We start from the raw sequence: 11,333 nt of genomic DNA, 5'->3' as shown, positions 1-11,333 counted from the left end.
ATAAATGTTCTATTATGAAACACTTGCTCCATCGTTCTTAGTTTTCTCCTATTTCTGACCAATGAGAGGTTTGCCACAGTCCAGCTCATTCCCAGACTGGCATTTCCACATAACTGGGTTAGAATTTGAAAGCAACAATAAAATGCATAAATACTGAGAAATTAGTTTAGAAATACGTTTCCTTCGGTCTAGGTTCTCTGCCCCTCCTAGAACCCTGGCTTCACCTGAGGACTGTGACACGTATGATTTACATTTATATATAAATATTTTAATTCACCTGAGCAAGGAGAAACTAAATTTTATTTTCCCTAGATGTATATGAGTAGGTTCAACTCTTACAAAAGTCCTCAATTTTCCACATGCTTAATTAATATCAGCTATTATTGATCATTGTAATATTTGCCAATTTGATATATAAAACTCTATTACATTTTTAAATTATTTGTACAATTGGCATCTTAATATATTTATTAACCATTTATATTTTTCCTCTGTAAAATTGCCTGTTCGTTTGTTTAGTGGAATGTTTGTCTCTCCCTTACTATTTTTTAAAAAGATTTTGTAGTTTTAAACCCATTAACCCTTTTTCATCCTATATTCTGCCAATGGTTTTTCCCATTTGTTTTTTCTTTTTTTTCCTAAACATGGCTTTGTTTTCTTTTGAAGTTTCAAGAAATTTAAATTGAGTGCATGAATCTATACGGATTTTTTTGTTCCTCCAATGAAATAATGCAAAAGCTATATTTTCTCAAATTTTTTAACATCATCTAATTTATTCCATAAACTGGAAGAAATCAGTTTTGATTTTGTGAAATACACGAAGCAAGATCTTAACATTATTGTCCCAAAAACTTATATGCCATATGAAGATTTCTTGTATAAACCATCCTTGCCCCATAACTTCTAATCATTTTCATTTTTATCATGGATAATGTATAAACTTTGAATAGTGTTTATAAAAAACAAAAAGGCAGAAAATTGCCCTCCATTATGACTGGTAGGTAAAACAGCACACGTCATGTAAAAGGACAATCACTATTGCAGAAATTGTAACATTTGCTCATGGTTATTTCCACAATTACAAATACCACGCAAAATATAAAATATGAGTTCTTGTCTTCAGTCAAAACGGATGATGTATATGGACCAGAAATCTATAGGAGTCCCAGAAAGACCGACCCTCACAACAAGCTGCTAAAAATGAATTCAAAATTAACCGAGTCCAGAGAAACACAGAAACATAAGACTTTCAGAGGGAACATGGAACCAGGAAACCTTTGAAAAATGACAGAAAGGTAAGCTTGGTAGGCAAGGCAAAAAAGATACAGGAGGCCTGGAAGAAGAAAATAATCAACAACTGACAGAGCAGTAAAGAGCACAGATTTGAGGAAACTAGAAAATATGAACTTTGTGTCCACCACTATTCGTAAATAAGTTTCTATCAAATCCTTAAACACATTCACTTCACTAAGAAAGTAAAAGCATAAAGGTTATGCTGTTGAAATTGAGGTACCATTTTCCTCCCCAATTTAATGAGTCATTAGCATGCACTATACTTCATATCATAATTATTGGGAAAGTTTCAACCACATTGTCAATTAATTTCAAATTTTCAAATTATCAATTTGGAATTTAGGCTTATTTAGAAATTAAATTTATGGTTGATGAACTGACTTCTATTACAGGGCACTTAGAAGTTTTATTGCTCTTTTAAACCAAGGGTGAAAAAAAATCATCAATCAAATGATTTAGAGCAGAGTTATAATAACTGAACCAGCAGAATATCTCATAAAATATGAAGATGTTATAAAACCCAAAAATGAATTAATGAATGAACCCATTACATATGGTAACTATGAGATCAAAAACACTAACTGTGATATTCCAGGTTTTAGCTGCTTTTTTCTCTCTCTCTTAGGCACCCTAGTCTTGCATTTCCTTCATAACGCTTGTACTTTCTACCAATCTCTTTCATTTGTTTTCTAGCCCCAAGTATTACTGTACAAAATCATCTAAACAAAGGTGGATGTGAAAATAATAGAAATTGTATCAATATCCAATTTGATATATAAGAAGTTGATACTACCTATGAAGTAGAGGTCACTTACTAATTCCTCCATCCCATCCTCATGGGTGATTGTATGCAAGGGGTAAAATCCAGGAGACTCTGAAGCAATTTCCTGGAATCAACACCATGCATACATTAAGTACAATAGATTAACTGCTACCCAAAAGTTTCCCTTGGGAAAATAAGCAAAGCAAAAAAAAAAAAAAAAAAAAAAAAAAAGCCCAAAACAAAAAGACACACACACACAAAAAGCAACAGCCCCTTGAAGGCAATCACAGAGAATTTTTTTGACAAGTTGAGAGTGAGTATAAAACTTTGTAAGGAAAGGAGAAAGGATTCAAAGAAAACAAACATTTTTACAGGTTCCAAAGGGAAGAGTCAATGGAATGAAAAAGAAAAGGGAGGGAAGGAAATGTCTGCAGGGAGTGGGACATGGTGAGCTCTGCCACACTTACCAAATAGGATTTAACATTTGTTCATCAAATAAACATTTTTGGAGAAGTGACAAAGAAGTACACATCCTAATACAACTGGAAAGCATGGAGTTATCCTATTAAGTTTGAAGAAAAAATGTTTTTCTCTTCTTTAATAGTCTTACTTGATTTTCAAAATCTCATTTCAATTGGAAAATGTAAAGATATCTTCGACTTCCTCAATCCAATTGCTTATATTTGTTCAGAGAACAAATTCACAGATGATGAATTGTCCTTGAAAATCTGCCCATTCACAATAAGTCTTATGGCTTTCCTAAACCATGGGTAAAATAAAGCATAAATCAAAGGGTTCATGGCTGAGTTATAATAAGCACACCAACAGCAAATCTCATAAATATAGGCAGGGGTTATGAAGCCCACAAAGGCATCAATCACTGAGTCGATGCTATAAGGTAACCACGAAATCATAAATGCTATCACCGTGATACCCAGGGTTTTAGCTGCTTTTCTCTCTCTCTTGGCCACTCTGGATTTATAACTGTTTGAGGATGATTCTGTTTTGCCACCAATAGTTTCAATCCTTTTAGCCTGTTTTCTAGCCACAAGAAAAATATTGCTGTAGAGAATGATCATCACAATGGTAGGTATAAAGAAGAGTAGGAAATCTATCAACACCCAGTCTTGATTTACAACAACTTGACAACCCCCTACACAGTTGAGGGCACTAGATAATTCCTCCAGCCCGTCGTCATAGGCACCTGTATAGAACACGGCCCCGCTGTAGGCCAGGGGCAGGATCCAGGAAACGCCAATGCATATCCCTGACACAGACACCGTGAACTTGGTAGGATAGACCAGAGGGTCAGTAACAGCAATGTACCTGTCGATGGAGATGAAGCACAAATGGAAGAGAGAAGAGTAACAGAATGCGGCATCGCAGCACGTGTGGAAAGTACAGAAGCTTCGTTCGCCCAAAGTACCAGCAGCTCTCCACCGACCTGACCATGCTGAAGGGCATCAGGGCCACCCCCACCAGAAAGTCAGCACAGGCCAGGGAGGCGATGAGGAGGTTGGTTGGAGAGTGCAGCTGCTTGAAGTGAAGGATTGAAGTCATCACCAGGAGGTTTCCAAACACGGCCAGCACAGCCCCAGAGGCAAACACTGTGTAGAGAATCAGGCGGGGTCCTGGCGAGTAGGGAGTTTTCACACAGGACCCGGTCACGTTCTCGTAGCAGAGCTGCGCAGATGCAGGGGGGGACGAGTTGCCTCTCATGATGCTCCTCTTTATATTTGAAGAATGCTGCCCTTCTTGATTATCGCAAGAAATTCTAATTCTCTGTACTCCTGGAGGAAAAACATAAATACACCACGATGGAGGAGGAAATTATCGGATATTACTAACTTTTTTTTTAAATTTTCCAATATTTATTATAAATCTCAAATGTTTTCTGTAACAAAATGCAATACAACAAAAGTTATATTGTACGAGATTACTGAGGGGGTTAATTTCAGCTAATGATCGCTTCCCTTAATTTGATAAAATTCCCTTTTAGTTAAATATATGTTTTCTTTTTTTACCTCCAGAATTTCTCTTTGCAACAGGCACTGATATGGGAAGTAACTATAAGGCTGAAGGATCACCTCCTGTTTATTTCTATGTTGTCTGACCTGTGTTCCTGGCTAAATCAAGCAGAGCTTCCACATAAATAAATGCCATTAACGGGAAAATCCCCTGACGGAATCCCTATAGTGCAAGGTGTGAATTTAGAAGATTATTTTCAACAGTGATTATTAAGAAAGTTTTTCTACAAACCAACTCTTTACATTAAATTGTGTTAGCTGTTATGTTTCTCGAGCCAAAGATTTCTTTGTTCTTAGACTTGAATCTTTCCTCTATTCTCAATCCTGACATAGTCACCTTATTGGGTTTTTGTTAGTGAAACAATAGCGTGCAAGCAGTGAGAGTCAGTGCTTAGCTTTTTCTTTCCCGTTAAGAATCATTTTTACATCTGCAGTAGTTACCAATAAACAGAAAAGATAACATACATTGAGGACATCTTGAGATTGATGAAATACATTACAACAAAGCCTTACAAACCAAAATGATATGTAAACACACTAGCATTTTTAAGGTTCAGGTAGAAAAGAGATTAGTTCTCCTCTGAAGACATTTTCACTGAAAGAATATTTGCAAGTTCTCTTCCTGAATGTGAGAAATGGGAATCAACAAACCATCTGACTACATGTTTGTTTGTGGTTCCAGGTGCCAGACATCCTGGTCCCAATGCTAAAAAAGTCAAAAGGAACAATGAGCAGAAAGTTGTAACATGGGGACACATTCCTTGGCAATTTCGCATGCCTGGAATGTTGGAACACTGCAGAGCAAGGAAAAGCCTTATTCAGCCTTGCCAAAGAAGGGTTCAGGACTCTTGTCAGTACAGAGTTGTGACCTTATAGAGCTTTGTGAACTTGCTTTTCAAGTTATAAAGTGCCATGGGTATTGGTATTAATCCATCTGGCTATCTGATTCCAAATCAAGAAAATTAATACTCTTAATCCAATAATCTCTTAGATTCCTCCTAATATTTACTGAGAGTCTGATTTTGTAAAGTAATGTCAATTGTTTATATAGGCAGAGGCCTAGGCTAGGCTCTGTCAGCTTCAGCACTATGGACATTTGAGTTCACATAACTCTTTGATGTGGGATCTGTCCTGTACACTGAAGGGCTTTTAGCAGCATCCTGCTGCTAGATGCCAGTAGATGCCAATACAGTTCCCCCCAACTGTGAAAACCAAAAGTGTCTCTAGACATTGACAAATGTCCTCTGGAGGGCGAATGTCTCAATGACCTGCTCTATTGAGAGCCATTATTCTAGGATAAAAAAGTATCACATGATACCTGCCACTTTTGGTAAAGAAATAAGTTTGCATCTTCCTCCATTATTCTGAGATTTATTCACTAGTTAATTCATCCCTTTAATACACATTTATTGAGTGCCAGGAGCTGGGTGCAAAGTAAGGAACTAAACAGATATGATCCCTATCCTCATGAAGTTTACAGCCTTGGAGGGGATGAGGGAGGGAAACCTTTAACAAGTAAACAGAGAAATGGTTATGTGAATATAAATTGTGAAAAGTATTATAAAGGTGAAAGGCAATAGTTTGTGATAGTGAAATAAGCACCTAGACAAGAAGGTATAGACCAAAGAGTTCTAAAAATCAGGGTAAGCCAAAAATGATGCTTCAATATTTTTAAATTATAATATGAGATAGACCAGGAAAAAGAAATGAAAATGGAGTGAATGGAATAGCTTGGGTTTTCAGACCATTGTTAGCAGGTAGAAACAATGCATGTGGAATATTATGCCAGCAAAAAAGAGAGAAAGACAGAGATGAAAGCCTAGCTGTGGTATGAAAGTGGGAGTAGGGTGGGAGGCATGGAGTTTCTTCCAGGAAGAACCTGGACCAACCGAAGATCTCCAGAAATTAGTTTATAACACAAAAAGCTAGATATCTTCCAATTTTCTACCAGCTCTTAGCTAGTAAAAGTTAATATTTGGCAATATCTGTTGGTTTCCTAAACTTTTTAACCAAGTTTATTATTTCTGAAACCCAAGTTTTCTAGGAACCACAGTCTTGGCTCATTAGTAGCAAAGGTGGTATTTTCCCAGGTAAGCCTTTTATGCCCCTCAAAGCAAACCTGCTCATTACAAATGTTTGAGATAGCGTAGTCTCTTCTAATGGAAGCACATGTCCAAAAATCAACTATATAGAGAAAGCAATGCCAGATGTCTATTGTGAGAAGAAAAGGATTGTCTTGCATTTTTCTATTTTTCCTGCTATGCCATCAAAACTTATTAGCAGATTCTACGTAATTTTGCACTGTTTGTCTTATGTTAGTCTATGAAAACAAACTAGCCCTGAGCAGATATGGTAATGTAAATTGGAGGCTCCTCCTCAGGCCTCTAGAATTCTTTCACATATATGACTCTTCCTATCTTGCTCATAAGACCATGTTGAGTAACTGCATTTGCATCAGAGAAAGATCAAGATTAGGCAGTGATCATGTGTTTCAGGGGGTTTTGATTCTAGCACTGAGGGCAAAACTTGGAGGCAAACTGGTTGTCTTGCATCATGGAAGTTTTCACTCTCCAAGGCTTTGAACTTCTCTAAGACATTTCTAAAATAAAATAAATAAACCATTAAATAAGCCATCTCCCAAATGGCTGCGAGTGTGAGACAGTCCTCATTATGACAGAGGTGGGGGAAAGATGTGTTAATGATCTCTGTGGTCTTTCCAGTGCCCAAACTCAGAAGTTTGTTAATGAGAGGGAGGGTGAGAAACGTTTTGTACTCTTGTCTCTTTTGATTAGAGCTAGAGGTAACCAAACACAAAACAGGATCAAAGTGTTAAACTGTAAATGAACAGTGGTTGTACTGGTAACATACAATCAATGTATTAATTACATATCTAATTAGAGTTTCAGCATTTCTTCAAGTGAGTGTATAACTGAGTCAATGATCAACTTGATTCTTACATAATCCATTTGTGTTTAATAACTATTTATAGAAATATATGTTAATCACTTATGGAACACTTTGAGTGGCATGGGAAACAATACAATGTTATATTATCTCCAGTCACAACCTCCAAATGAGGATTCCTTCGTCATCCCTTCATGAGCTCTCAGGCAGAGCTCATAGTTTCCAGTTACTCTGAGTGTTGAAGATTTTCATTCTGGTCTACTCTGGAATAGAACTACAATCTATATCCAATTGACTCTCCTTGCCCTACCGTGTCCAGAGCTAGAAGGGTCTAAGCTTAAAAAGCCTGGTTGTAGGGAAGAGGCATGTCTGAATTTTTATTCCTTTTCTGCTCTATTTCACAGAGAGAAGGAAAGAGGAGAAGAAAAGGAGCAGCATAATTTGACACCAAATTTGGTCTCCTTGTGACCTTCACTTGGTGGTCATGACCTCTGTGTAGTGAGCCCTCCCATAGTGTCCCTGTCATGTAGAGCATATCTGGGTGCTTCAGACATCCCTGCAGGAGGCATTTCCATTCCCAAGTTCCTGATCTTGCAATCAATACTGGTGTGATATTTCCAACATCCTCCTCAAGCCCTGTGGGATGTGTCACGGACACTTTGTGCACCCTGAACTGCGAGACCTGCCACTAGGGCCAACCCTGACTGGCTCCCACAGTCTAGTAGCCCACATGAAACTCCTGCGTGTTTGCCACTGGACGCAGTGACAGTAGGGGCTTCTCTCCCTGCCAGCCCAATTCTCCTCCCAGCCATCTCTCTCCTAGTTACTTGCCTCTGCTCAACATAAACACAGGGCAGGTCAGTGAGATTATTAAATACGCAGATCTAAAGAGGGAATGAAGCTTGAAGCATGTTCCCAATACATTGTCCAATGGTGTGGTTGTCTAGACAAAGAGACTCCAGAAGTAAAAGCCTGTAAGGTTTCCACTCATAGACAGACTCTAAAGAGAAGCTAAAAGAGGTGATCTGGAGTGGCTCATGCACATCGGGTAACTGGACACTGGGCAGGCTGTCCCAAAATGAGTCACACACGTACTCCTGACAGAGCCTATGTTTGCGTTCCTGCGACGTGCAGGGCACTGTCCATCAGGCTGATGGCATTACCAGCCCGAATGAGAAAATTTTCTCTCATTATTAATATTCTCCTTATTCTGTTCCTGCTCTACTGTGGAGGTGGGTGAGGTTACAAGCAGAAAAGGAAGTGGAAGGAAGAGTGGAAAAGCAGGATTATACTCTTCCCCACACTAAGTCCCCAAATCCTAGAGCAGGATATCACTGACTGGGGTAGGAAAAATGATTCCTAAAATGGATGTAATTTTAAAATTTTAGCCTGAATTAGAAATAACGTCATGGGCTTATAAATGTTGGGGAGTGGATGGAAAGCAATAAGACCTGCCCAGAGAATTATTATAGTTGGGAAAGGGAGTGTCAATAGAGCAAATTTCCCTGTGCTAGCAGCTACCATGGGAAACCACTTCATGTGTGTGATGCACCAAGCTCAGACTGTCCCAAATACAGAGATATATTCAATAAGCCAGATTTCCTTACCAGACAAGAGGGGAGGATGAATCTAATGACTACAGCTCCACTTCTGCATGCTTTTCTTAAATAATTTGAAGAATACTCCCCACGATCTTATACATTTTCAGAGATCTCTTTTCTTTCTTAGAAAGTAAATAATAATTAATGAAACATATTTAGTAATTCAGATATATTCTTAAATTTTCCATATTTCAGCTTTCAAGATCAGAAATGAATTTATTGGTGATGAACTGCTCTTCAAAATGTAACCTCTTGATTTCTAGGTCAATATTCAGAGTTGATGTTTCAAAACACTAAAAAACCATATGGCAAGAGGTGGGAATGACCAGTCAGAATGCAGGCTAGTTTGAGAGGCAGAGCAGGCCCTGGAGATGCCCTCCTTCTCCTTGTATTGATCTTTGACTTGCTGGAGAAGGCCCAGCTCACCTCAGTGCTTTTCCCTTCTCTCTATGAGTTTGTCCTATCAATTCCAGGCTGTATTGCTTGCTCCTCAAGGCTTCAAATAGTTAGTCAATGTGTTCAAATGAATTTTATAATTGTTCTCAGTGAAAAGTATGGCTGATACAAACTATTTCATCATGGCCAAAATCAGATATCTCCCCTGTGTACTACAATTTTGTGAATTTGTTACAGTTTATTTTGTTATTTTGTCATAGTCTTGTCATCATGCCTTTCATAATTTTCTATTTTTTATTTTGATTTCTCCCTTGTCCCATGGGCTTTTGTGTTGGAGCATCTTTTCGGCATCCTCAGATTCTCCGTCTCACATTTGACTTCTTATGCTGATTAAGCCAGTACTAAGGCCACCAAATCCATTAGTGCCTTGTAGTTCCACCCTCTGAGACCTATTCTCAGAGACTCTAGCATCTCCCACCACTTCCATACTCAAGTGATTTAAAAATTTACTTTCTCAAAGCTATTGAAGTGGTCAAAAAAGACAATGAGATGTTTTAAGTGATAAACTTTCTGTGATATGAATTTTGACCTGTGGGAATAGTCACCAGGGGCGCCAGCACATAGGTATATTTTTGTACAGTCTGTCAATAAACTTCTATTTACCAGTGTTTGAGTTCTTGGTAGCTTGAGAAGTAGAGACCAATATTTTTAAGATCTAGAATGTCCATTTTTAAAAACAGTTTATACTTCTCTACTGAAGTTTTCAAACTTGATTGTTATTTCCTTGTTTATGGTCAGCATAATTGAATTCAAAACTGTTAAAGGTATTCAGCTTAGTTATTTTAAAACATTACAGAAATTTCCCGTTTTTTGAAAAACTTGTCTGTTGTTTCTGTTGGGTTTCACACTATTGTTGTCTCCTTTTTGGGGGTAATTTTTTTATTGAATTTGAGACATTTTATGTAAAAAAATTGAGGTACAATTTTGAGAAGTGAGATAATATTATCTTTCTCCAGAGAAATTTACATTTCCTTCTGGCATTTTCCTAGGAGAATTAGCAATCTCGGATTATCCTAATCTCTATAATAGGAATTGAGAAAATTTGAAGCAGCAGTTTACCTGTATATGTTTAGGGAATATTAGTTCTCAAGGTTTTTAATCACGAATATTGGCGGTAGATACGTGACCTGGGCTCGTCTTCCTTGTTAGGATCTAAAATCTAATAGTTTCCAACTAACCCTACAAGGTTGTCAAGAGTTCTGGTTAGTTTTTCATCCTCTCTAATGTTTCTTCTGGAATTGGCTATCTGCGGAAAAATAATTGCCCTACCTGTTAGATTCACCTCTCTGAATTTCCTTTTTTCCTATTTCTTGGAGAGTTCTTGACCTCATTTAAATCTCTCTGATATTTTAAAGTTAAAAAAAATTTAGCCTAAATTTTTAAGAATTGGTGAAATGTTGGCATATCCCAGTAATTGTGACGTGAAAATGATCCATTAAATTGGGGAGAAATGGTACCTCCATATCAGTAGCATAACTTTTATGCTTTTATTTTCTTGGTAAGTTAAATATCTTTAAGAATTTGATAGAAACATATTTACTAAAAAATGGTTCACATAAAGATGATTTTATTAGTTTCCCCAAATCTATGCACTTCTCTGCTTTGTCAGTTGTTCGTTATTATCCTTTTCCAGGCCTTCCTTTCAAGCTCACTTTTCTGTCATTTTCAAAGGTTTCCTGGTTACCTGTTCCCTGTGAAAGTCCTGTATTTCCTGTCTTTCTTTGGACTTGGTTAACTTTGCCTTCATTTTGAGAAGCTTGTTTTTGGGGTCCACTCTTTCCGGAGCTCATAGTGATCGCTGACCCTTATGTATCAGCCATTTCAGACTGAGGACCTGGCTCCTAGTTTATATTTTGGGGGTATTTTTCAAATGTGGGAATAACTGTGACCAGATGGTGTAATTTCCACAGTAGTGATGGTCCTTGTATGTGATTGCTTTCTCATTCCATGAGGGTTATTGTTTTACCTACCAGTCATGAAAGAAGTCGATTTTCTGTCTTTTTTTTTCTTCTGTAAACACTATCCAAAGTTTGTAGATTATTGATGACAAAAATAAAAATGTATTGTAAGTTATGGGAAAAGGCTGGGTTTTTAAAGAAGTGGTAATGTGGCATATAGCTTTCTGGAAAAATATGTTAAGCATCTTGCCTCATATTATTGATAAACTCAAACATAATTTTCCAGATGTTAAAAAACTCAAAGAAATATTGCTTTTATAAATTTTCATTGGAGGGATCATGACTGAAAACCATATAGATTCATGTTCTCGATTTAATTTTTAAATTTAAA

The 11,333-nt window shown here is 37.3% G+C and overlaps 1 protein-coding gene across 1 annotated transcript; it reads right to left on the bottom strand.

Moving 5' to 3' along the window:
- Positions 1-2,733: 2,733 nt before the first annotated feature.
- LOC117020582 (trace amine-associated receptor 6-like) lies at positions 2,734-3,775 on the bottom strand. The gene is given in 2 exon segments (XM_033103170.1): positions 2,734-3,471; positions 3,473-3,775. Coding segments are annotated over 2 exon segments (1,041 nt in total).
- Positions 3,776-11,333: the final 7,558 nt, after the last annotated feature.

The sequence above is a fragment of the Rhinolophus ferrumequinum genome, chromosome 3 (genome assembly GCF_004115265.2).
Source record: "Rhinolophus ferrumequinum isolate MPI-CBG mRhiFer1 chromosome 3, mRhiFer1_v1.p, whole genome shotgun sequence".
Classification (NCBI taxonomy): domain Eukaryota; kingdom Metazoa; phylum Chordata; class Mammalia; order Chiroptera; family Rhinolophidae; genus Rhinolophus; species Rhinolophus ferrumequinum.
This window is presented reverse-complemented; position numbering and strand designations above follow the sequence as displayed.